The 27,671-nt window shown below is 42.0% G+C and overlaps 1 protein-coding gene across 2 annotated transcripts; it reads right to left on the bottom strand.

The window, feature by feature from the left end:
• Positions 1 to 1,924: 1,924 nt before the first annotated feature.
• On the bottom strand, positions 1,925 to 19,987 carry LOC135552921 (serine/threonine-protein kinase Nek8). Of its 2 annotated transcripts, none has more exons than XM_064984864.1 (15): positions 19,875 to 19,987; positions 19,162 to 19,367; positions 18,674 to 18,906; positions 18,409 to 18,540; positions 17,908 to 18,116; positions 16,008 to 16,090; positions 15,745 to 15,923; positions 15,329 to 15,476; positions 12,707 to 12,783; positions 12,492 to 12,609; positions 12,218 to 12,368; positions 6,404 to 6,567; positions 5,998 to 6,150; positions 5,323 to 5,481; positions 1,925 to 3,811 (listed from the first exon to the last, which is right to left on the bottom strand). In XM_064984864.1, exons 2-15 carry the CDS (start codon positions 19,295 to 19,297, stop codon positions 3,783 to 3,785), a joined length of 1,971 nt encoding a protein of 656 aa, XP_064840936.1. In that variant the 5' UTR covers positions 19,298 to 19,367; positions 19,875 to 19,987; the 3' UTR covers positions 1,925 to 3,782. The 2 variants fall into 2 exon arrangements, with proteins under 2 accessions (XP_064840936.1, XP_064840935.1); XM_064984863.1 differs by having other exon boundaries at positions 19,932 to 19,987.
• Positions 19,988 to 27,671: the final 7,684 nt, after the last annotated feature.

Genomic DNA, 27,671 nt, shown 5'->3' with positions numbered 1-27,671 from the left:
CTTAGGTACAAAGCCCCGCCTACTATTTTTCTTGCGGGAGGAGTCGAACGTGAAATCAACATAGCCTATTTGCTTTTCTCTGGTCTGGGTCAATGATATCTCCTCTGATTTGTTTTATTTGTCAGCTATGTAATTCAAGTCTCTTTTTTATGAGTTGAATGATATCAATCTAAAATGAATGGAAATAAGGTAGGGTTTCACCTGCAAATTAATTGGCTTGAATTAAGTAGTTTGAAAGGAGTATGTTCATTTTTGAAAAAGTACAGATGTTTAATGTTCAATAAAAAAGTGAAATATTTGTTTTGCATATCCTAAACCCTGCTCAGAAAACAAGATGTATTGATGAATTGACCCTAAGTAGACACATGAATTACTAATTAGGAAGAGCTGCCCTCTGGTGGTGAAACTGAAAAAGAAGAGTTTGATATTCATGGTGTTGCAGATAAATTTGATAAACGATATTAAACATTGACTTCGATAATTGTCGGAAGTGGTTTCAAATGACTGGACAATATCTTGTCTTAAAAATCTTTACAATTGTGTCCATTTACAATTGTTCAATAGCTATAGGTTGTCATCACCAACCTTGTTGCTTCAGGATTACATCATTACACAGGCACAGTCACGTGCGCTTTCTTCAAGTAAGTGGCGAAAACCCGCCACAGCATTGTGGTATTACTAAATCATAGAGTACATCAATAGAGTCATTAAATAGAGTACCACAGTATGAATCATAATACCCATAAAACATAAGGGCCAAATATGGAAATGGTTCCAATCGTTTTTCCACCATACATTTTTTCCATAGGGGATTTTAGAAACACTTAAAATAAGGGCTGTGTTTTGTGTAGGCTTACTCTGGCCTGACATTTGGATAACCTGTCAATCTTTCTAGGACAAAGTTACTTTTTTGTATTTTACCCCCTTTTTTCGTCTCAACGCTGCAACTCCCCAATGGGCTCGGGAGGCGAAGGTCGAATCATGCATCCTCCGAAACATGACCCACCAAACCGCACTTCTTAACACCCGCCGCTTAACCCGGAAGCCAGCCTCACCAATGTGTCAGAGAAAACACTGTTCAACTGACAACTGATTTCAGCCTGGGATGGTACCAGGTTTCTTCCAGGCGTGATGCTTGGCATTCAGGCCAAAGAGTTCAATATGGGTTTCATCAGACCAGAGACTCTTGTTTCTCATGGTCTGAGAGTCTTTAGGTGCCTTTTTCCAACTCCAAGCAGGCTGTCATGTGTATTTTACTGAAGAGTGGCTTCCATCTAGCCACTCTACCATAAAGGCCTTATTGGTGGAGTGGTGCAGAGATTGTTGTCCTTCTTGAAGGTTCTCCCATCTCCAAAGAGGGACTCTAGAGCTCTGTCCGAGTGAGAATCGGGTTCTTGGTCACCTCACTGACCAAGGCCCTTCTCCCCCGTTTGCTCAGTTTGGCCAGCTTCAGGAAGAGTCTTGGTTGTTCCAAATGTGTGCAGGTATGTGTTTTTCCAAATGATGTCCAAACAATTGAATTTACCACAGGTGGACTCTAATCAAGTTGTAGAAACATCTCAATGATGATCAATGGAAACTAGATGCACCTGAATTCAACTTCAAGTCTCATACCAAAGGGTCTGAATACTTATGTAAATAACAACCTGTTTTCGCTTTGTCATTATGGGGTATTGGGTGTAGATTGATGAGGACTTTTTATTTAATCCATTGTAGAATAAGGCTATAACATAAAATGTGGAAAAAGTCAAGGGGTCTGAAAACTTTCTGAAGGCACTGTGTGTGTGTGTTTGTATACACACACACACACACACACACACACACACACACACACACACACACACACACACACACACACACACACACACACACACACAACAGTAGAGCTATAGATATCATGAACAAAACAATACATGTTTTCAACTTTTTCTAACTCCTGATTTATTGCTGCCTCAATTCTTCATAAACTGTTTTCACAATCATTACAAATGATTTAACTCAGTTTTGACTAAAGTAATCTGACATGAAATAGCGACCTAAACAAAGAAAATCCATTTCAAATTTCTTGTCCCTTATTCATTTATAATTTGGTTGATAATTGTATCACATACAATAGGCATACTATACAGTGTTTATCAATTATCTGGTACATTATGTACAATACAAGAATAGACCATTCCTTCTTATTTGACAGAATTTATAAAATGGCATATTCATATACCAACAAAGGCAGTAACTATGTAATAACAGCACAAATATAAATTGTTATTTGTTACATAATGATTGGGAAATAAGATACGTTTTTTTCTCGCAGAAAAATTGTGTCAGTGGTACCACAGAAAGTAAATGAAGAGGATTGTTCTGACAAATTGGCAACACTGCAGGCAAAGCACTAACATTAATCATGTTCACATTTCTTCCAAAAATGGAAAACAAAAACATCTGCTTGGAAATCATCTTGGATACCAGACAGTGATGCACCTTTTTTTGCACTAAAGTTTACCCACATGTTGGTGGAAAATGCATTGAAAGTATATGGAGCGTTACTTTTTTCACTGTGACCAGTGATCAGTTTAACCACCTATTCTTTACCACTACATCACTGATACTAGAGTGGGTGACATAGACCTAGTAAGGAGCAGGCCAATAATATTGATTTCCTCTGTCTGGAGCACTTACCATCCCAGCCTGTTTGGATGCTTTCCAGAGTAGGATCAAGCTAGTGTATGTGTCCCAAATATAACCCTTTTCCCTATATAGTGCACTATTTTTGATCAGGGCCCATAAATAGTGCACTATGTAGAGAATAGGGTGCCATTTGGGATGCATAAGCACATCATATCAAACTGGCTCATGCCTACGAGACACACACAGCTGAAGAGCCAATATTGACTCTTAATGTGTCTCTCACACCTGTGCCATGCTGTTAGTGGCACTTCTACATCCAAAATCTCAAACAATCTTTGAACTCTTGAGGGTTGAAAGGTCTATGTGACTTGAAATGCATTTACAATAGAAGTGGCCTCCTTTCGTCAACCGTCTTAAAGAAAATCTCACTGTTCATGTGTTGTCTAAAAGTAGCTTACTATGATACTAAACACACAATCTGTTATTGTGAATGAAAACAAAACTTTCTAAACCAATTGATGAGGACTAATCCTAAAAGCACACTGATAACGTGCTTAAGATTTGAAGTGCCGTACTTGCTTGCTTCATTTGACTGACAAGTCAGTTAGTAGGCTCACACGGTAGTGGCAGTCCTAAACGAGCAGCCTTCCTTCTTCACACACATTGTTTTGTCTAACCCAATACTGGGTAAATAAAGCTACCAAACCAGTTAGACGTCCTGGAACTGTGTGTTTTATCATGCTAACCTCACTGGTGAGAGAGGACAAACTTTACAGCATGACAGCTCCCCAATTCCTTCTGCAATCTCACTCCAATACTTTTGGTAAAGCATTCTGTTAGCTACAAGCTACATAAGCTCGGGAAGCTAAATAGGATTGTTTTGCATTTGTTCCATAAATTGTGCCATAAATAAAGCCCCACCATTTACATAATACTGTATGAAAAACATAATATTTAAAAAAAAATATTTACTGACTTGAGACAGGGCAACTGAAACTGTAAGATGTGCAGGAATCCTCCAACAGCTTAGTAAACTATCGGCCACTGGAAGAGGTTATTCAGAGGAGGCTAGCAGTCCTTCACCTTGTGCCACTGTTTCTCTCCTGACAGCTACTGAAGGGGTGGACAGTGGTGGGATGGTTTTCAGAGCTGTATCATCTGGGGACTGGCTCCTCAAGCAAAGCTGAGAAAGAGAAAGAATAATCAGAAGCCATCAACGTATCACTTACATTAGTACTAAAGACAGGCAAGAATATACCATCTTACACAATGCATGCTTGTGTACAGTTACATATTATAAGGGGCCTGAGTCTTGTAAAAGGTTTCAGAACAGGTATTGAATTATTTCACTCTTGTATTTTAGATATTGATACACCCACATTTTCATCTTGATTACTTCACTTAGACACAATGCAGTAGGTGTGGTGGCACAATAATGTTTCTAATGCCCACACACTGCCATTGTCTACCATGCATTTAGTCATACTGTATCTGGATTAATGTCCTACTCATACATTGATAAAATAACAAAACCAATGGAAGTCAAATGTGGGTGAAATGACCTGTGTGAGGGCACTCTGGCTGCTGTGTTTGCATTTCAGGTCACTACCACATGGTACGCACTACAACACAGCCAGGTCAGTTACACTGCAACAGGATTGGGTCTCTTCCAAAGATTAGAGACATCTCTCTTACTTACTGACGAGATTTTTAAGTGTAATTTAATCTTTCCTAAATCTGCATCTATTTGTAATGGGAGGGTTGCTTTAGTTTATTCCATGCGTCATTTTAATAGATATTGGTTGTGTCACGATTGGCACCCTATTCCCAATATAGTGCAGTACTTTTGATCAAAGCCCATTGGGTTCTGGTCAATAGTAGTGCACTACAAAGGGAATAGGGTACCATTTGGGAAACCGTCGTTGTTTTAAAGCAGAGGAATTGCTAGCTTGTCCGCTATTCCTGACCATTCATCACAGACTGGATAATACATTATCTTATTGAGGTTGTGGAACTATTCACATTACATGAAGATCCATAAACTGCATGCAACAACCTGAAATCAATCATTATAAATGTACAGTGTAAGGGAATAGTGAAATGTGAGTAAATTATTACTGGTGTAAATAGAGACATACAACCTAATCAACCCTCTGCCTGGTTTTGTGGACATGGCACAGAGGAAGCCTATTATCAGATACACTGGTTTGTTACATTCAGGTTTATAGAAAGAGCTAACCCCAGCTCATCTCCCCAATGACTAACAAGCTAAGCATGACAGGGAGGCAGGCCCCTGTTGTTCATTTTATTGCTTGTGGAGAGCAAGGTACAAGTGATTGCCTTATCCACCGTTAATGAGCCTCTGTTACTACAGACCCTGAGGCGATGGAGACACAAAAAGCCAAACATGGGGCTTGGTGTTCACTTCTGATTTTACTGACTGGCAGAAAGCCACAGGAAAATCTGCATTGTGGGGTTAGCTAATTATCAAGCTATTAACAAATAGGCTCTTTCAGACCTTCTGTTCTACAAGAAAAAACATGGATCTCTGTCAGCCACATCTAAAGAAGCTTGTTTCAAGTTTTACCTTTCTTTCATCCCAGTGATTGCTGTTTGATTTCACCACATACAGTATGTGCTACTGGCAATTTCACATAATTTTCTTTAACAAAAAGGTAATAGGTAAAATATTACGTTTCACTGCCAGCAGAGTGTTGCCATGACAACATGCCACTGACGTCACCGTGAACGGGTGACTCTCGTCGAGCTGCACTGCCTTCGGTATCCCAGAATCCTCCTCTTTTCTTCCGAGGCGGCCACGGGCCCCCTTTCCCCAGGTATACACCTCCCCTTCTACACCAAGATAGAGAGAACAGAATAGTTATATTCTTCAGCGCACCCCAGGATTCATGAATCTGCACAATCCTTAACAGACAGCCCTCTCTTCTCCTCCCCTCTATCCCATCCCTCTCCTCTTCTGACTGCACAATGGCTCTATCTATCCCTGGGAGAGCAGATCTGATCAAAGACAGCCCTGAACAATGAGGTGACTGTGCCTGCCATCTCCCTATGGGACGTCGAGCTGATCATTGACACATTCTGACATGTATTGTGTCATTCTCCACAACTCTACCCTTTGGAAAATGTCTAACACACCTCTGTTACAACATATTAAGGACCTTAAAGCAGTTGCTGGAAGCACAATTACAAAAGACATTACAGAAACAGATTTGTACAGTGTTCAATTAACTCTTCTAATAAAGTGTGTTATCTAAGTTTACTGAGAACATCACGTTTCTCCAATATTTTATATAAACTGAAAATGTCTGCTTAAAGCATCTTCCCTTCTTGCCAATGCCTCTTACTCACCTGATCCAATTGCCAGAGTGAATGCATCCCCACAGGCTGCCATGATGATGCCCTGAAGGCCCGGCACCGGATAAGGCACACGACTGGTCCGGCGGGAGCTACAGCCCAGCTGACCATGCTGGTTACTGCCAAATGTGAAACACTGACCCTTCTCTGGACACACGGAACAGGGGGATTAATTGTGTGAAGATTGTTATGGTGTATTGTCAAAGCACACATAGAAGCACATTCATCCTATAGTAGATAATGGTATTACAATATAGTTACATGTTTTACTGTGTAAGCATGACAAAGGGATGTCACGTCCTTGCAGCCTACAGGAACTTTGGGTTTCTAGTTATGATGGGTTCAGGAACTGCATGGTGACGTGTCAGGCATATGAGGTGAAGACAAAATATAATTTCACCTGTGACAGCAACAGAGTGGGCTGTTCCAATGTCAATGTAAACAACCTTGTCCACATTCAGAGGTGCTGATTGGACAGGACTGAACAAGTAGACTTCTTCAATCTGGTCACAGGGGGCTGGCTCCTCTGCAGCATTGATCTTATCCAACCCGAGCTTGTTGAACCTAACCAAGCACATTTAGAGGAATCACAATTGTTTTCATGGCAGCACATGTATAGGCTTAAATGTAATTGATAAAAGGTGCTGCATTTACACAGGCAGCCTAATTCTGATCTTTTGCCCAATTATTGGCATGCAAAAGATCTGATTGGTCCAAACCCAATTATTGGAAAACTATCAAAAGTGGGATGCCTGTGTAAACACAGCCAGATAAGATAATGCCAATCTACTACTCTAGCCATTTAATTAAAGAATGTTTGAATCGTATCAAAAGGGAAACATTGATAAATTAAAAGTAAAGTAGATCCAGTTGACCTTATCAGCTGATGTGTGTTTTCTACAATATCACACTACAAAATTGTAAGGAGAAAAGTTAAGAAATGCTGTGTCATGTTCTGTAAGAATTCATTGAAGGGGAGTTTCTTGTTCTGTGATCAAGGCAGATAAATATTCCGTATGGTGTGGAGTGAGTAAGAGAGAGAGTTAAGGAGGGCAGGAAGTAGCTAAACCACAGGTGTCTGGGCAATGTGATATCTTATTGTGTATAAGAGATCATACAATAAGTTTTGTAGTGATTCCTATGTTGTTGATGAATATTTGTTGGTCTGTGGTGTGTAATGATGAGCAACCAGACGCTGCCCTTGACACATTCATGAAATTGCTTATCCCAGTTATTAAAAAGGATGCACCAATTAAGAAAATGAATGTAAAAACTATCAAATTGATTGATGAGGAATTGAACAATTGTATGGTTGAGAGGGGTGAGGCAAAAGATATGGCAAATAGGTCTGGCTGTACAACCGATTGGAAAACGTACTGCAAATTGAGGAATTATGTGACTAAACTCAATAAAAAGAAGAAACTACACTATGAAACAAAGATAAATGACAAAGAATAATAGTAAAAAAGTAGTGAAGCACTTTCAGTTAAATGGGCAAAAAAGGCAAACTCCGCATCATTCATTGAATCAGATGGCTCATTCATCACAAAACCCACTGATATTGCCCACTACTTGATTTTTTCATTGGCAAGATTAGCAAACTTAGGCATAACATGCCAGCGAAAAACGCTGACACTACACATCCAAGTATATCTGACCAAATTATGAAAGACAAGCATTGTAATTTTGTAAGTAAGTATGGAACAAACAAAAAATTGTCTATCAACAATGACAAGCCACCAGGGTCTGACAACTTGTATGGAAAATTACAGAGGATAATAGTGGACAATATTGCCACTCCTATTTGGCATATCTTCAATTTAAGCCTACTAGAAAGTGTATGCCCTCAGGTCTGGAGGGAAGCAAAAGCTATTCCCCTACCTAAGAATAGTAAAGCCCCCTTAACTGGCTCAAATAGCCAACCAATCAGCCTGTTACCAGCCTGTTACCAACCAAGAAAATGGTGTTTGACCAGATCCAATGCTATTTTCCAATAAACAAATAGACAGACTTTCACCACACTGATACAAATGACTGGCTGAGGGAAATTGATGACAAAAAGATTGTGTGGGCTGTTTTGTTAGACTTTTTTTTGGACCCCCTTTTCTCCCCAATTTCATGGTATCCAATTGTTAGTAATTAATATCTTGTCTCATGGCTACAACTCCAGTACGGGCTCGGGAGAGACGAAGGCCGAAAGCCATGCGTCCTCCGAAACACAACCCAACCAAGCCGCACTGCTTCTTAACACAGTGTGCCTCCAACCAGGAAGCCAGCCGCACCAATGTGTCGGAGGAAACAGTGCACCTGGCTACCTGGCTTGGTTAGCTCGCACTGCGCCCGGCCCACCACAGGAGTCGCTGGTGCGCGATAAGACAAGGATATCCCTACCGGCCAAATCCTCCCTAACCCAGACAACGCTAGGCCAATTGTGCGTCGCCCCACAGACACCTACACCACCGATATCACAGGAAGGCCAAAAAGATCATCAAGGACAACCACCCGAGCCACTGCGTGTTCACCCCACTATCATCCAGAAGGCGAGGTCAGAACAGGTGCATCAAAGCTGGGACCGAGAGACTGAGAAACAGCGTCTATCTCAAGGCCATCAGACTGCTAAACTGCCATCAGACTGCTAAACTGAGTGGCTGCTGCAAACATACTGACTCATCTCTAGCTGACTGACTCATCACTCGCATTAACATCTGCTAACCATGTGTATGTGACAAATAAAATTGGTTTTGATCTGAACTACTAGCCCCCAGCTCGGACACCCATGCATACCCCACAAACCATGTTAGAGGTCTCTTCACAGCTCCCAAATCCAGAACAGACTATGGGAGGCACACAGTACTACATGGAACTCTATTCCACATCAAGTAACTTGTGCCAGTAGTAAAATTAGATTGAAAAAAAAACCAGATTAAAATACACCTTATGGAACAGTGAGGACTGTGAAGCAACACAAACACATGCATACAAACACACGATAACATACGCTTTAGACACACAGATTTTGTGTTGTAGATATGTGTTAGTAGAGTAGAGGCTTGAGGGAACACACTTAATATGTTGTGAGATATGTTATGAATGTATGTGTAATGAATACTCAGGGAGAAAAAGGTGTAGATTCACGCACAGAGAGCGGCAGATGTTTATTAAGCCTTCACAGAAGGCAGGAATCGTGGTCGCAGGCAATGGTCAAACACAGGTAGGCAATCAAAAAAATCAAATCAATCAAAAAAATCAAACCTCACAACCATACAAACAGAAAGAACTGAAGTAAATAGGGAGCTGATGAGACCAGGTGAGAAACGAACACAGGTGAAAATAATGAACAAAAATGAAAGACAAGGCTACGTTCCAGAACACAAAGAAAGAACACAAGGTTGAAAAAGCAGAACCTTACCTGGTAAGGGCAGTGAGGGGAGAGGCCATAGAACTGAAGTTACGAATGAACCGGCAATAGAAGTTGGAGAACCCAATGAAACGTTGGAGTTCCTTAACGGTGGTGGGTTTGAGCCAGTTACTAACGGCGGTGACTTTGTTCTCATCCATGCTGACCCTTCCAGGTGTCAGTACAAAGCCGAGGAAGTTCAGAGGTTACATGGAAGGCACTCTTTTGTCTTCACATAAAGGTTATGGTCAAGGAGCCTTTTGCATATGCTGTATGTGTTCCTTCAGGTAGTAAATCAGGATGTCATCAATGTAGACGATGAGAAAGAGGTTGATCATATCCTGGAAAACCTTGTTCATAAAGGATTGGAAGATGGCGGGGGCGTTCGTAAGGCACAACCAGGTATTCGTAGTGCCCTCGAGTGGTGATAAAGGTAGTCTTCTAGTCTTCGCCTTCACGTATACGGACAAGGTTATATGCACTTCGCAGGTCTACTTGTTCAAGGGTCGCTGGGATCAGAGGAAGAGGGAAACAGGTATTGACCGTGACGTCATTCAGGGAACAATAATCAATACATGGATGGAGACCACCATCCTTTTTCCAACGAAGAAGGAGCTGGACGTAGCCGGGGAAGAAGGACGAATTAAACCGTTTGAGTGATTCATCAATGTAGTTCTCCATTGCCTCAGTTTCCGGGATAGATAGGGGGTAAACACGGCCCTTCGGTGGGGAAACTCCAGGAAGTAAGTCAATAGCACAGTCTCCTGGGTGATGTGGTGGCAGAGTGGAAGCCTTGATTTTTCTGAAGACATTGCTGGACTGGGCATATTCAGATGGTATGGTGGATGGCACTGCCAAGGCAGAGTCCTCAATGGTGGTGGCTCTGCAGGGTAGGCTGAGACAACTGGAGAAGCAGGTAGAAGACCAGGACAGTAGTTCACCTTGTTGCTAAAAGATGGCAGGGTCGTAACTACAAAGCCAGGGGTGTCCGAGGATGAATGGCTGTTTGGGGGATGAGAGTTCCATGAGTTGAATGGTTTCGGTGTGGAAGACTCCAATCTGGAGGGTGAAGCTCTGTGTCAGGTGTGAGATGAAGCCTGTGCCCAATGGCTCCCGGTCCAGGGTGTTAATCCTTAAGGGAGTGGTGACAGGTGTTAGATCAATGTCAAGCTCTTGTACTAGCTGGTGATCGATAGAATTACCTGCTGCTCCCGAATCTATCAAGCCTTCTACGTACTTGGTAACCCACTTCACGGTTATCAATACCGGGACTGAGAATTGCTTCTGGGAGATATTTAGAAATAAGGACATGCCTACCTGCATGGCAGCGGGGGACCCTTCTCATCTCTCCGTGGGGAGTCGAACAGGGAAATGCCTGAGTAGATGATCTTTCCCTCTACAGTATAGGCAGAGCCCTTCTTGGATCCGCTTTTGACGTTCGATACATGGGAGAGAAGCATAGCCCAACTGCATGGGCTCTGGAAGACTCGGACGGGATGACGGAATCATGGAAAGAGAAGGTTTGGGTTCCTGGGTGGCAGAGTTCTTCGGCGGTCAGCGATGAGGCGGTCGATGGAGATCAACGAATATATTGATTTAAATCCTGAAGGTCACCTCTACAGGCCAGCTCTGCCTGAAATTCCCTGATGAGCCCTCTTCGGTAGACGGTAAGTAAAGCAGCCTCATTACATCCACTCGTTGCAGCCATGGTGTGGAACTCGAGGGCATACTCGGCAGCTGAATTGCGTCCTTGTTGAAGTTCTATGAGGAGGTCTCCTATAGGACGACCGGAGGGAGAGTGATTGAATACCTCTTTGAAGGTGTGGAAATGGGTCTCGGATCAGAGTTCTGTGCTGTTGGCAGTCCATATGGCGGTGGCCCAATCCAGGGCTTTGCCTGTGAGTAGAGACACAACAAAATCCACCCTGCTCTTGTCGGTGGCGAATTTAGTGTGGTTGTGCTCAATGTATTTTCTGCATTGTATCAGAAATCCCTGATATTTCCCAGGTGAACCGTCATATTTTCCAGGCATGGGTATGAACGAAGGAGGGCTATGGGTTACAAAATTTCCTCCATAAGCTCCACTTGCTGGGTTAGGTCGCCGCTGTAGCTCTGCTGAATCTATTCCGTATTTAGGTGAGGTATTCTGTAATGAATACTCAGGGAGAAAAAGGTGTAGATTCACGAGCAGAGCACAGAAGATGTTTATTAAGCCTTCGCAGAAGGCAGGAATCGTGGTCGCAAACAATACCTCACAACCATACAAACAGAAAGAACTGAAGTAAATAGGGAGTTGATGAGACCAGGTGAGAAACGAACACAGGTGAAAACAATGAACAAAAATGAAAGACAGGGCTAAGTTCCAGAACACAAAGAAACAGGGCTACGTTCAGGAATACAAAGAAAAAGGACACAAGGTTACTAAGAAAAGAAAAGCAGAACCTCACAATGTCATGTTTTTTTTCTGCCAAGGCAGCAGCTAATGTGGATCCATAATGAATACAAATACACTAATGATGTCATAATAATGTCATACACCACCTCTATAAATCCATAGTTTAACATGGAGTTTAACACAACAAAGCATGTCCATGAAGAGCTACAGTATGTCAGTGCTTAAGCAAGCAGGTTGTTGGTGCAGTGGGAATCAAGGGCATGTTTCACCTTTAATGTGAGCTCTGCTTTTTAGTGAGTTGTTAATGAAAAGGATCACTCACATTAATAGTAACCTTTGTGGAATGCCTGTGCAATTTCACAGCACTTTCATGCAAATGACTGATTATGTTGTTAGTAGTCTATAAAAGAAGGTAACTTTACCTGTTGCTGCCACAGGCCAGAATGCTGTTCTGGGTGCTGATAACCATGGAGCAATCCACTCCACACAGCACCCTGTGGGCCTCAAACTTCCCTGGCACACACACCTGCTGAGGAGAGTTGTGGGAGTCCTGGGTGCCCAGCCCCAGGCGACCTGCCAGAGGGGGAAGAAAGCAGAACATTCTGTTAGAATGCCTAGCTCTCCCGCAGACACTGCTGACATAAACCAAGAAACAGAGAGAGACTGACGACCCCAAAAATAAACTTGCTCATTTACCATTGTCTCCTCTTCCCCAGGAGAATACTTCTCTGTCATTGGTCACAGCAAGCACATGGGAAGCACCACATGACACCTGGACCAGCTCGTATCCGAGTAAGGCCTCTACAATCTTGGGCTGGGCATTAATACATACAGAGAAATAATATGTTTTTTCACTGGAACGACTGACCACAATAATGTTTATAACAAACGATAAAATCATTAACATTTACCTGTGTTACGTCATTAAAATTTCCATGTCCGAGACAGCCATTGCTTCCACTTCCAAATGTCATAATAATACCTCGGTCTGCAAATTGAAAATAAATAGAGGAGATTATAGGTACGATGAGTTGATGGGTCTGGTTATATCACAGTGCGGGCCAACCGTGTGAGTTTTAATCCCTAACAAGGGAATGCTAACTTGCTCCACCACGGTGATAAATGGTGACGAGGGAGCAGGAAATAGAGCTTGGGCTCAGGGGTTCTTTAATCCTGTGTCATCTGCTTTTGATATTTGACTAATGACAGCTCCCTTAAGACTATGACTGTGACTAATGGTGTATCCCGGGTTGGAGAAAGTGTACCTCCTAAACGCCAAGCCAGCAGTGTGGTGATTGCATTCTGTAGGGGAAGACAAACACTGATGAATGTTCTCTTGTCAGAAATGCAGTGAAAGAGGTGATTACATCCACACGTTCAAATGCATCTTCCATTCCAATGCTGCTCCAGTGCTTTATGATAGTACTATACTGCAGTGTGTATGTGTGTCAGAGTGTGTGCTTAGCAGCAAAAACACAAGAGTGAAAAAATATTGATTTCCTATAGAGAAGCTCCCCTACTGAGGCTGACCTGACACGAATGCTGTTGTCCCCAGCAGGAAACACAATGAGAGATGGTGTGCATCCCAAATGGCACCATATTCCCTATTTATAAACTGGGTGGTTAGAGCTCTGACTGCTGATTGGCTGACAGCCGTGGTATATACCAAGGGTATGACAAAATACATTTATTTTTACTGCTCTAATTACGTTGATTACGTTGAACCAGTTTATAATAGCAATAAGGCACCTCTGGGGTTTGTGGTATATGGCCAATATACCACAGCTAAGGGCTCCGCAATGCTTTGTGCCTAAGAACAGCCCTTAGTCGTGGTATATTGGCCGTATCCCACACCCCCTCGTGCCGTATTGCTTAAATAGTGCATCACTTTTGACCAGAGCCCTCCAAATGTGGGCACTATACAGTGGGGCAAAGAAAGTATTTAGTCAGCCACCAATTGTGCAAGTTCTCCCACTTAAAAAGATGAGAGAGGCCTGTAATTTTCATCATAGGTACACTTCAACTATGACAGACAAAATGAGAAAAAAATCCAGAAAATCACATTGTAGGATTTTGAATTAATTTATTTGCAAATTATGGTGAATAATAAGTATTTGGTCACCTACAAACAAGCAAGATTTCTGTCTCTCACAGACCTGTAACTTCTTCTTTAAAAGGCTCCTCTGTCCTCCACCCGTTACCTGTATTAATGGCACCTGTTTGAACTTGTTATCAGTATAAAAGACACCTGTCCACAACCTCAAACAGTCACACTCCAAACTCCACTATGGCCAAAACCAAAGAGCTGTCAAAGGACACCAGAAACAAAATTTTAGACCTGCACCAGGCTGGGAAGACGGAATCTGCGATAGGTAAGCAGCTTGGTTTGAAGAAAACAACTGTGGGAGCAATTATTAGGAAATGGAAGACATACAAGACCACTGATAATCTCCCTGGGGCTCCACGCAAGATCTCACCCTGTGGGGTCAAAATGATCACAAGAACGGTGAGCAAAAATCCCAGAACCACACGGGGGGACCTAGTGAATGACCTGCAGAGAGCTGGGACCAAAGTAACAAAGCCTACCATCAGTAACACACTACGCCGCCAGGGACTCAAATCCTGTAGTGCCAGACGTGTCCCCCTGCTTAAGCCAGTACATGTCCAGGCCCGTCTGAAGTTTGCTAGAGAGCATTTGGATGATCCAGAAGAAGATTGGGAGAATGTCACATGGTCAGATGAAACCAAAATATAACTTTTTGGTAAAAACACTCGTCGTGTTTGGAGGACAAAGAATGCTGAGTTGCATCCAAAGAACACCATACTGTGAAGCATGGGGGTGAAAACATCATGCTTTGGGGCTGTTTTTCTGCAAAGGAACCAGGACGACTGATCCGTGTAAAGGAAAGAATGAATGGGGCCATGTATCGTGAGATTTTGAGTGAAAACCTCCTTCCATCAGCAAGGGCATTGAAGATGAAACGTGGCTGGGTCTTTCAGCATGACAATGATCCCAAACACACCGCCCGGGCAACGAAGGGGTGGCTTCGTAAGAAGCATTTCAAGGTCGTGGAGTGGCCTAGCCAGTCTCCAGATCTCAATCCCATAGAAAATCTTTGGAGGGAGTTGAAAGTCCGTGTAGACCAGCAACAGCCCCAAAACATCACTGCTCTAGAGGAGATCTGCATGGAGGAATGGGCCAAAATACCAGCAACAGTGTGTGAAAACCCTGTGAAGACTTACAGAAAACGTTTTACCTCTGTCATTGCCAACAAAGGGTATATAACAAAGTATTAAGATAAACTTTTGTTATTGACCAAATACTTATTTTACACCATACCTTGCAAATAAATTCATTACAAATCCTACAATGTGATTTACTGTCATAGTTCAAGTGTACCTATGATGAAAATTACAGGCCTCTCTCATCTTTTTAAGTGGGAGAACTTGCACAATTGGTGGCTGACTAAATACTTTTTTGCCCCACTGTATATGGAATAGGGTGCCATTTGTGACGTTATTATGGCCTGTACCTGTCATACAGGTGGTGAAGAGATCCCCACAGGACACAGACTTGATGGTGACTCCAGACTGGCCCTCCAGGAAGCGAGAGATGAACTGCGGCTGCATCTGTTCTACTGCACCAGGCAGAGTGGGCTCACCAGATCCTACTGACGGAGCCTGGCACAGCACCATTAGGACGTGGTTAGGAAATGTGTGAATACTGGTGATATTAAAGACTATCCAGATAAGACTCTCAGATTGTTTTGAAAAAAAAATCCTTTATCTTATCACCCTTTAACCATTTTAATGCATAATCTGAAGATATTAAAGAAGCAGCTAGTAGCTTGTTGGTTAAGGTAAATATTGATATATGAAGCCATAACTGAGGTTGACAAGCCTCATTCAGACAGAGACGGGATATGGGGATCAAGAAACCCAATCTGACCTCCCAGGTGATGAGTCGGCCTGACTTGGTGACGCCCATCTTCTGTGTGCGTCCCAGGGCCACCTGCAGCACCTCTGTGTTGAGCATGGGTAGACGCAGAGGCGCAGAGATGCCGCTGCCCCATGTGTACACTGATGACAGGGGGAAGGAGTGCAACTTTCCTGTTCCCATTCGTCCATCTAGTACAGGACAGAAAATTATACCAAAGGTGTTAATTATTACAGAACTGGTTCAATCATGGATGTGGGTGGAATGTCACTGACCTCTGAAGGACCTTGTGCCGGTCATTCGCCCTCCTTGTCTACCATGACCTCCTGACTGTACGGTGGACAGTGGTTTCTCAATTCTGGACCAGAAATCAAAATGTCTTTTGAATATTGTATACATACATTTCCATCAATGGTAATGTACATGTACAGTTGAAGTCGGAAGTTTACATACACTTAGTTTGGAGTCAATAAAACTTGTTTTTAAACCACTCCACAAATTTCTTGTTAACAAACTATAGTTTTGGCAAGTCGGAGAGGACATCTACTTTGTGCATGACACAAGTAATTTTTCCAACAATTGTTTACAGACAGATTATTTCACTTATAATTCACTGTATCACAATTCCAGTGGGTCAGAAGTTTAAATACACTAAGTTGACTGTGCCTTTAAACAGCTTGGAAAATTCCAGATAATGATGTCATGGCTTTAGAAGCTTCTGATAGGCTAATTGATACCATTTGAGTCAATTGGAGGAGTAGCTGTGGATGTATTTCAAGGCCAACCTTCAAACTCAGTGCCTTTTTGCTAGAAATCATGGGAAAATCAAAAGAAATCAGCCAAGACCTCAGAAAAAAATTGTAGACCTCCACAAGTCTGGTTAATTTTGGGAGCAATTTCCAAACAATACTGCGCAAGTATAAACACCATGGGACCACGCAGCCGCCATACCGCTTAGGAAGGAGACGCGTTCTTTCTCCTAGAGATGAACGTACTTTGGTGCGAAAAGTGCGAGTCAATCCCAGAACAAAAGCAAAGGACCTTGTGAAGATGCTGGAGGAAACAGGTACAAAAGTATCTATATCCATAGTAAACGAGTCCTATATTGATATAACCTGAAAGGCCGCTCAGCAAGGAAGAAGCCACTGCTCCAAAACCGCCATAAAAAATCCAGACTATGGTTTGCAACTGCACATGGGGAAAAATATCATACATTTTGGAGAAATGTCCTCTGGTCTGATGAAACAAAAATAGAACTGTTTGGCCATAATGACCATCCTTCTGTTTGGAGGAAAAAGGGGGAGGCTTGCAAGCCAAAGAACACCATCCCAACCATGAAGCACAGGGGTGGCAGCATCATGTTGTGGGGGTGCTTTGCTGCAGGAGGGTCTGGTACACTTCACAAAATAGATGGCATCATGAGGCAGGAAAATTATATGGATATATTGAAGCAACATCTCAAGACATCAGTCAAGAAGTTAAAGCTTGATCGCAAATGGGTCTTCCAAATGGACAATGACCCTAAGAATACTTCCAAAGTTGTGGAAAAATGGCTTAAGGACAACAAAGTCAAGGTTTTGGAGTGGCCATAACAAAGCCCTGACCTCAATCCTATAGAAAATGTGTGGGCAGAACTGAAAAAGCGTGTGCGAGTAAGGAGGCCTACAAATCTGACTCATTTACACCAGCTCTGTCAGGAGGAATGGGACAAAATTCACCCAACTTATTGTGGGAAGCTTGTGGAAGGCTACCTGAAACGTTTGACCCAAGTTAAACAATTTAAAGGCAATGCTACCAAATACTAATTGTGTGTATGTAAGCTTCTGACCCACTGGGAATGTGATGAAGTAAATAAAAGCTGAAATAAATCATTCTCTCTAATATTATTCTGACATTTCACATTTTTTAAATAAAGTAACTGACCTAAAACAGGGAATTTTTACTGGGATTGAATGTCAGGAATTGTGGAAAACTGAGTTTAAATGTATTTGGCTAAGGTGTATGTAAACTTCAACTGTATGTTCACATCAGATAAATGTTGTTTTCTTATGATGAGTCTGGTGACTGGAAGCTTCGGTCTTTGGCTGTGTCCAAAATGGCACCCTATTCTCTATATAGTGAAATGTATAGGGAATAGTGTTCATTTGGGATACAGACTTTTGTGGCATTCATTACCTGCGCATTTTGACGTTGCCTATATCAGTGTAGAGGTTTAGCAGGGGTCTGATGCAAACAGGGTGGGCCATGATCTCATTGAGCTGAGGGCGTTTGGACGGGTCCAGATTGAGCATGTTCATGATGAGCTGCCTGAGTTCTGTACTGTACCGGTCTGAGATTGGGGCAAAGGTACCGCTCATGATCTTCAACACTAGGGCAGGTAGGTTCTGTAAAAAAATGAAGAGTGAGTAAGACCAAGGAGAGGAGTTACATTTTCAAACGATGCTAATGTGTTGATTTTTTTCTGGGTTTACTTTTGGACCAGTAAACTTTAGGCATCATCCCACAAATTTGAATACATTTTGCATGGAGATAGAAAGATAAAAGCTTCAAAATAATGTGACATATGATTAACTTCAATGCTATTTCTGGATCTATTGACACATAATTCCAAAGTGCAAGGACAGGTTATGAAATTGGAATGACAATGTATGAAGTGTATTTGAAAAGAATGTGTACAGCAGCCTCGAAAGCTCTCTTGAGGCTGGCTAGCTCATATAGAACACAGCCCAGGGCCCAGATATCACTCTTCTGGTTGTAGGGCTTCCCTTCACACAGCTCCGGGGAGATGTAGCATGGGGTCCCCACCACCTGAATGGAAATAAAACAAAAACAAAAGATAAACTCTACTGCCAGTGCTGCCTATGACTATGCATTTCATCAGAGTACGCATTTGGCCATTACTATGTAGTCAGGTGATCAATGCTACGTCATGTCCACTCACAGTGTAGGCTTTGCTCTTGCTGACTAGGATTTTGGAGATTCCAAAGTCGCCTATTTTGACGATCATTTGATGCTTGTCAAGCAGAATGTTCTGGGTCTTCAGGTCGCGGTGTAGGATGAGCTTGTTGTGCACGTGGTACAGGGCCAGCAGAATCTGGACAAAGAAGTGCAGGATGGTGTCCTCATCCAGTAGGGAGTTACAGCGCTTCTGAATGTAGTCGGCTAGGGTTCCACCTACAGTAAGAAAGCAGGAAAATAATAGAGTTACAGTAGAATAGATCATGCTCTCAGGCCACCCAGAGTTTTGTAACATAATGCAGTGCCCTTTATCATATTTCTCCTGAAGCGCTACAACAGGGACTGACATCTGATGAGACTGAATAAGATCTCATGGGGAACGTCTGACAAGCAAAACATATTTGACAGCCTATGTTACAGTGTCAGACTTTCTATGTACCTTATGTGATATGGGGGGTAATGTGATAGTACCTGGTGCATATTCCATAGCGATCATCAGAGCCTTGTCCTCCAGGAAGTTCTCATAGTACTCTATGATGTTGGGGTGGTTGAGCAGCTTCAGCACCTGGCACTCGTTCTGGGCTGCAAGGCGTTCATCACGTGACATCTGCTCTACTGGGATCTCCTTCAGGATCACAAAAGCCCCATCACTGCGCCGGCGACACAGGTGCACTATCCTGTCACACATGACACAGGAAGGTGGAGAATGAGTAGCGTGGGGAAGAGTTGGAAAAGTGTGTTCTGGTGTAGGCTATCCCCTTACAGTGGGCCTATTTGCGTGTACACTTTTGAACATTATTGACATTGATATTGGTGCTATGTAACGCATGTGGGCATTAGAAAAACATCTTAGAACTAGAGTTTTACTTATATAATGGGCAAATAACATAACACATTACATTATGACTAAAAAGTCAACACAGTAGCTTTGCACTCATCATGTACTAACTAGTATTATACTATATTGATTAGGGCGACCATAGAAATAGAATGAGCGCTTAATTCTAATTGTATGAAGGCGGGCCTTTTAATAAAAGATGCGCGCGCCGTTCCGGTACTCGACTGAACCAATATACATGCGTTCTGTATTTTGGCAAATAGACAAGCTGCGAAGTTTTTAACTTTAACTTAAAGTTTGACAGTAAGATAAATACAACGTCACAAAAAAGTATAAATAAGGCTACCGTGCCTTAGCGATGTAGTTTCATCAAGAAGTTCAAAGTTAATAACTTTTGGTTTACCCAAAAGCTCCTCTTCCGACCACTTTGATTTTCTCATACTTCTCCATCTCCTCCGCTCAAGGCTGTAAAAAAAATCGAAAGTCGTCTCCAGGCAACACTTCCCCTGCTCCTACAGGGAACAACTTGGGACAAAAAGCACGCGGATCTGAAAGCAAACTTCTTGTTTTCCTTGGGCATCCTTGTGTGTGTGTGTGTGTGTGTGTGTGTGTGTGTGTGTGTGTGTGTGTGTGTGTGTGTGTGTGCGTGCGTGCGTGCGTGCGTGCGTGCGTGTGTGCGTGAATGAGAGAGAGAGGGTTAATCTCCACACTATCTCTTTCCTGTCCTAGGTAGACTGCAGGTAACAGTGTCTAGACGGCATGTAATTATGGAGTGCCTTCCCATCGGCTGAGATAAGCAGCCAGCTGCCAAGCTTGGCTCCTGTTCTTTCTTCATCCATCTCTACTCTAATGCGGGCAATAACAAACGCATTGCGTTCTCACTGACAAGGCCTTGTCAGGTCTGCAATACATTGGCAAAACATCACAGCCTTCATCATTTGAAGCAGCACATTATCTGCTTATTCTCAGATACATCTTCCAACACCACATGCTGATCTAGACTATACATTACTGGGGGGGGGGGGGGGCAGACAGGTTAAGATAAGAATAGCTGAAACTGCTTGACTGGTTGTAAACCAATCTGTACAGATTATCACATTTAAGAAATCTCATGAGATGAGACACCTCCAAAAAGTGTCAGGAATCAATGGGTGGAAGTCAGAATCACATCACATCAAAAATATGTTACTAGATGTGGAAACTAGAGAGGGGGTTAAGTTCTAAATGGCACCCTATTCCCTAAAATAAGCCTGTTTCAGTGGAGGATGGGGAAGATATATCCACATGCACAATGTTTTTCTGGCACACGTTTGGTCCTTTGATAGCAATTGAGCAATGTTTCCATGCCCCAAATAATTCAGGCTGTTATGGAGGCAAAGGGGGATCCAACCCAGTACTTGATGGGTGTACCTAATAAATTGGGTGTGCTGAGTGTACATGGAAACATTCCATAAAAAATGGCATCTTTTAACACACTCTTTCTCCCTCATAGGCACGTGCATGTGCACACACAGACCTGACGCACACACAGAGTAAGACTTTGATGTTTGTATTATGTTCCTCCAGGACTGGCCTATCTCAGAGGATGCTAATGTTCTTCCTCCTACCTTGCGCTCCAGTGACATGAGGATGTTGAACATTTGGGAAGAATCAGCATTTTATTAATCTCTCACCAGGCAGCAGGCTTGTACACTGAGCATACAAATCATTAAGAATACCTGCTCTTTCCATGACATAGACAGACCAGGTGAATCCAGGTGAAAGCTATGATCCCTTATCAGTGGTGTAAAGTACTTAAGTACTACTTAAGTCGTTTTTTGGGGTATCTGTACTTTACTATTAACAGTTTTGTCAACTTTTACTTCACTACATTTTTTTAAAGACAATTATGCACTTTTTACTCTATACATTTTCCCTGACACCCAAAAGTACTAGTTAGATTTTGAATGCTTAGCAAGACAGGAAAATGGTCTAATTCCCACACTTATCTAGAGAACATTCCTGTTCATCCCTACTGCCTCTGATCTGGCAGACTCACTAAACACATGCTTTGTTTGTAAATGATGCAGAGTCGGAGTGTGCCCCTTGCTCTCTGTAAATACATTTTAAAAAACTAGAAAATGTTGCCAGCTGCTTTGCTTAATATAAGGAGTTTTTAATGATTTATATTTTTACTTTTGATACTTAAGTACACTTAAGCAATTACATTCACTTTTGATACTGAAGTATATTTAAAACCAAATATTTTTTTTACTTTTACTCAAGTAGTATTTTACTGGATGACTTTCACTTTTACTTGAGTAATTTTCTATTAAGGTATCTTTACTTTTACTCAGTATGACAATTGAGTACTTTTTCCACCACTGTCCCTTATGGATGTCACTTGTTAAATACACTGCAATCAGTGTAGATGAAGGGGGTTTTAAAACCTGTGTCCACCACCCAAAGGACATCTATCAATATTGGGAAGGTGTGTGCTGTGCAGTTAGGATAGTCTACATCAGGTTTTCCCAAACTGGGGAATGCGTACCCCCAGGGGGTACACACAATGCCTTTGGGGATAGACCAAATAAACATGTGATTCACATTTTTTTAAGTATAAATAACTGCTTAAAAAAATATTTTTAAAAATCTAATTTTCAAACAGTCCATTTATATTTTCCAACAGGGCTATACATTTGGGTGAGGTGTTTTTATTTCCCGGAGTAGCCTCGTTTCAATGTCAAAAATGAAATTAAACCATCTAGTGTTCAGTGAGGGGGCAGACAGGTTAAGATAAGAATAGCTGAAACTGCTTGACTGGTTGTAAACCAATCTGTACAGATTATCACATTTAAGAAATCTCATGAGATGAGACACCTCCAAAAAGTGTCAGGAATCAATGGGTGGAAGTCAGAATCACATCACATCAAAAATATGTTACTAGATGTGGAAACTAGAGAGGGGGTTAAGTTCTAAATGGCACCCTATTCCCTAAAATAAGCCTGTTTCAGTGGAGGATGGGGAAGATATATCCACATGCACAATGTTTTTCTGGCACACGTTTGGTCCTTTGATAGCAATTGAGCAATGTTTCCATGCCCCAAATAATTCAGGCTGTTATGGAGGCAAAGGGGGATCCAACCCAGTACTTGATGGGTGTACCTAATAAATTGGGTGTGCTGAGTGTACATGGAAACATTCCATAAAAAATGGCATCTTTTAACACACTCTTTCTCCCTCATAGGCACGTGCATGTGCACACACAGACCTGACGCACACACAGAGTAAGACTTTGATGTTTGTATTATGTTCCTCCAGGACTGGCCTATCTCAGAGGATGCTAATGTTCTTCCTCCTACCTTGCGCTCCAGTGACATGAGGATGTTGAACATTTGGGAAGAATCAGCATTTTATTAATCTCTCACCAGGCAGCAGGCTTGTACACTGAGCATACAAATCATTAAGAATACCTGCTCTTTCCATGACATAGACAGACCAGGTGAATCCAGGTGAAAGCTATGATCCCTTATCAGTGGTGTAAAGTACTTAAGTACTACTTAAGTCGTTTTTTGGGGTATCTGTACTTTACTATTAACAGTTTTGTCAACTTTTACTTCACTACATTTTTTTAAAGACAATTATGCACTTTTTACTCTATACATTTTCCCTGACACCCAAAAGTACTAGTTAGATTTTGAATGCTTAGCAAGACAGGAAAATGGTCTAATTCCCACACTTATCTAGAGAACATTCCTGTTCATCCCTACTGCCTCTGATCTGGCAGACTCACTAAACACATGCTTTGTTTGTAAATGATGCAGAGTCGGAGTGTGCCCCTTGCTCTCTGTAAATACATTTTAAAAAACTAGAAAATGTTGCCAGCTGCTTTGCTTAATATAAGGAGTTTTTAATGATTTATATTTTTACTTTTGATACTTAAGTACACTTAAGCAATTACATTCACTTTTGATACTGAAGTATATTTAAAACCAAATATTTTTTTTACTTTTACTCAAGTAGTATTTTACTGGATGACTTTCACTTTTACTTGAGTAATTTTCTATTAAGGTATCTTTACTTTTACTCAGTATGACAATTGAGTACTTTTTCCACCACTGTCCCTTATGGATGTCACTTGTTAAATACACTGCAATCAGTGTAGATGAAGGGGTTTTAAAACCTGTGTCCACCACCCAAAGGACATCTATCAATATTGGGAAGGTGTGTGCTGTGCAGTTAGGATAGTCTACATCAGGTTTTCCCAAACTGGGGAATGCGTACCCCCAGGGGGTACACACAATGCCTTTGGGGATAGACCAAATAAACATGTGATTCACATTTTTTTAAGTATAAATAACTGCTTAAAAAAATATTTTTAAAAATCTAATTTTCAAACAGTCCATTTATATTTTCCAACAGGGCTATACATTTGGGTGAGGTGTTTTTATTTCCCGGAGTAGCCTCGTTTCAATGTCAAAAATGAAATTAAACCATCTAGTGTTCAGTGAAATAACAACACAATGTCAAATACAGGTAGCCTAGTCAAATAATTAACATCGAATCACATTAACCGTTACTCTCTCGCGAGAATTCCACTAATGGTCCGTATGCAGCTAAACATAGCTGCTGCTCATTCCGTTTGCGTGAAAATTGATAAAATGGTTAAAAAAAGAGTCAGGTCCGTGTCCATAGAGACACATACCAGCTCCACAGGTATTACCAGCAGTACTACACAAGTTGTTCTGCTTCCACGAGCATATCCAATGGTAGCATCAGTAATTCTACATTTGTTGTTAGCCCAGCTAGCATGGCTACTGGCAGTTATGAATCTGATGTGGCCGAAGAGCTACTGCGCCCTTACCTGAGAAAGCACCGAACAACAGACAGGGACGTTGCACCATCGAAGAGGACAACGATATATGATGAGAACTACATTGATTTGGGGTTCACTTATATTGGGAGTAGTGCCTTTCCTCAGCCACGGTGGGTTATATGTGCAAAAGTAATATCTCACAACTCGATGAAACCTTCACGCTTGTGCAGATATTTAGAAACAAAACATACCAATTAGAAAAATAAGCCACAGGAGTTTTTGAGTCAGAATTAATAAGACCTTCGAGTAGTAAGACGTGTTTAAAAGCATCCCCCCCCTTGGTGCTCGAAGGCGCCAGGCTCCACTGCTTTTGAGCCAATCAGTTGTGTTGTGACAAGGTAGGGGTAGTATACAGAAGGTAGCCCTATTTGATAAAAAGACCAAAGTCCATATTATGGCAAGAACACCTCAAATAAGCAAAGAGAAACAACAGTGCATCACTACTTTAAGACATGGAGGTCAGTCATTTCAAGAACTTTGAACATTTCTTCAAGTGCTTTCGCAAAAAACTTCAAGCGCTATGATGAACGGAAGACCCAGAGTTATGACCCAGAGCAGGGGTGTCAAAGTCAAATGGACGGAGGGCCAAATAAAAAATTTAGCTACAAGCCGAGGGCCGGACTGTTCGAATGTTCATTGAAAATTTTTTAAATGACGCATATAGTCTAGTGAACCTAATTGAACCTACTGAAAACCTAACAAATATATTCCAATATGATCAGATAAATAAAGCAATATTTTCTTATGGCTCTGTCAGTAATCTTTAATTTTCAACAGACACAAAAGACAAATTTCCTTTATATAAAAATCCCCATAACATGAACATTAAATGAAAGAAGCCGGTATTCAAGGCACCATCAGTAGCCTATATTTTCTATTTTAGCAAAAGTGGGCTAAATTTACTTCAAAGAAAAAAACAATAATAGCAATTTTCTATCATCCACTCAACTGAAATATTTTTAAAATATAATTGGATTGAAATACAATAAAATAAAGTGCAAAAATCTATTAATCAAAAACAACACTTTGTTTAAGGAGAAGTAACATGCAGTGAAAACAAATATTAAACTTTAACTTTTAAACTTGAACTGAGTAAAAACTCTAAATATGTGATTGCACAGTAATGTTCACTTGTTTGAGGTTGAGGGTGATACTTGGTGGTGTCCCATCTTTTCCACAAGTTCATCAATGTTCGGGGTAAGGCTCTGAGCTGAGGAAATCCTCAGAATTGAGTGGAGGTGTTCAGCAGTAAGTCGACTTCTGTGTGATGTTTTGTTCAGGTTCATCAAAGAAAAAGTTGTTCACACAGGTATGTGCTGCCAAACATAGACAACGTTTGAGCAGCCTGGATGCGCAGCTGGGGCATTGTGTCGGGGAGGAAACGGGCGAACTCCGCAGCACCCACTGCCGCATATTTTGCCCTCAGTGCATCATTGCATTGGAGGTCAATCAACTCCATTTGGAGGTTTGGTGGTGAGCTTTCCACGTCAACAGCAAATGGGTTACCGAGCAGTTCCAACCTGCTTTTTTGTGCTTCAAAGTCAGCAAATCGGCGTCGAAAGTCAGCGGCAAGCATACCTATTTTATCAGCCAACTGTGCGCTCGGGAACGCACTGGTAGAGAGCTTCTCTTTCATGGTCTGGCAGCTGGGAAAGTGGCTCAAATTTTCTTTCCGCATCTGCGTCTCCCACAGAGTCAGTTTGGTTTTAAATGCCTTCACTGTACTGTACATATCAGAGATGACATGATCCCGACCCTGCAGCTGCAAGTTCATTGCATTCAGATGACTCGTAATGTCACACAGAAAAGCCATTTCACACAGAAACATTTCGTCTCGGAGTTGTGTTGTGTCTTTCCCTTTGCTGTCCAAGAACAGACAAATCTCCTCACGAAGCTCGAAACATCTTTGAAGCACCTTTCCCTGGCTTAGCCATCGCACCTCTGTGTGATAAGGCAAATCACCATGCTCCGTTTCTAACTCCGTCAGAAATGCCTTGAACTGGCGGTGATTCAAACCTTTGGCTCTGATAAAGTTAACTGTGCGCGTGATGATGCTCATTACATGCTCCATTTTCAAGGCTTTACCGCACAACGCTTCCTGGTGTATGATACAATGATAAGCTGTCAGCTCACCTGTCGCGTTTTCCTCTTGCATCTTTTCCCGTATCTTCGCCACCAGTCCGCTCCTGTGTCCACACATCGCAGGTGCTCCGTCGGTTGTCAAACCCACGAGTTTTTCCCAAGGCAGCTCCATCTCATTTACACATCTTGACACCTCTTCATACAAATCATGCCCCGTAGTTGTGCCATGCATAGGACGTAAAGCCAAAAACTCCTCTGTCACGCTTAGGCTGGAGTCCACTCCGCGGATGAAAATTGACAACTGGGCAATGTCAGAAATGTCGGTGCTCTCATCCACAGCCAAGGAATATGCAATGAAATCTTTTCCCTTTTTCACAAGCTGCTCTTTTAGATTGATGGACAACTGGTCTACTCTCTCGGCAATGGTGTTTCTGCTCAGACTCACATTTAAAAAGAGTTGCCTTTTTTCTGGGCAAACTTCGTCACAAACTTTAATCATGCAGTTTTTGATGAAATCCCCCTCCGTAAATGGCCGGGCTGATTTAGCGATCTCTTCTGCCAAAATAAAACTGGCCTTGACAGCAGCCTGGCCTTGTGATTTGGCTTTTTTGAACAGAGCCTGTCGAGATTTGAGGCCTCGTTTTAATTCCTCTGCCTTTTGTAGCCTTTGTTCCATGTCCATATTCTTGTTTTTGTCCGCGTGTTTCGTTTCATAATGTCGTCTCAGATTATACTCTTTCAGTACCGCCACACTTTCTCCACACAGAAGACACACAGGTTTTCCAGCTACCTCCGTGAACATATACTCCGACTCCCACCTTGTTTGAAACCCCGGTTCTCAGTGTCCACCTTCCGTTTTGCCATTTTTGATGGGTATCTGAAAGTTAATTTTACTGTGATGCTGACGACTGCTGTGCCAATAAATATTGAAATGAAGCAGCCTACTGCTCGGTGCGTCACCGTTGCATTGTGGGAAATGTAGTATTGGTGCGTGTAAAAGATCTGCGGGCTGCCGGCTTGCTGCGGTCTGCGGGCCGGTTCTAATAATAAATCAAGATCATCCCAGGGGCCGTAAAAAACCTTCTCGCGGGCCGGATGTGGCCCGCGGGCCTTGACTCTGACATATGTGACCCAGAGGATAAATTCATTAGAGTTAACTGCACCTCGGATTGCAGCCCAAATAAATGCTTCACAAAGTTCAAGTAA

Source organism: Oncorhynchus masou, chromosome 13 (genome assembly GCF_036934945.1).
Source record: "Oncorhynchus masou masou isolate Uvic2021 chromosome 13, UVic_Omas_1.1, whole genome shotgun sequence".
In the NCBI taxonomy this organism is placed as follows: Eukaryota; Metazoa; Chordata; class Actinopteri; order Salmoniformes; family Salmonidae; genus Oncorhynchus; species Oncorhynchus masou.
Note: the sequence above shows the minus strand (reverse complement) of the source record. Positions and strands in the feature narration are given on the sequence as shown.

Bases quoted from the DNA above. Each gene is read 5' to 3' on its own strand.
- LOC135552921 (XM_064984863.1), bottom strand. From the start codon at position 19,978: ATGGAGAAGTATGAGAAAATCAAAGTGGTCGGAAGAGGAGCTTTTGG. The intron at 15,477-15,744 runs GTCAGATTGGGT...GTGCTGTGCCAG, and splicing joins GCCGACTCATCACCTGGGAG to GCTCCGTCAGTAGGATCTGG. The intron at 6,568-12,217 runs GTAAAGTTACCT...GTGCTTGGTTAG, and splicing joins CTGGCCTGTGGCAGCAACAG to GTTCAACAAGCTCGGGTTGG.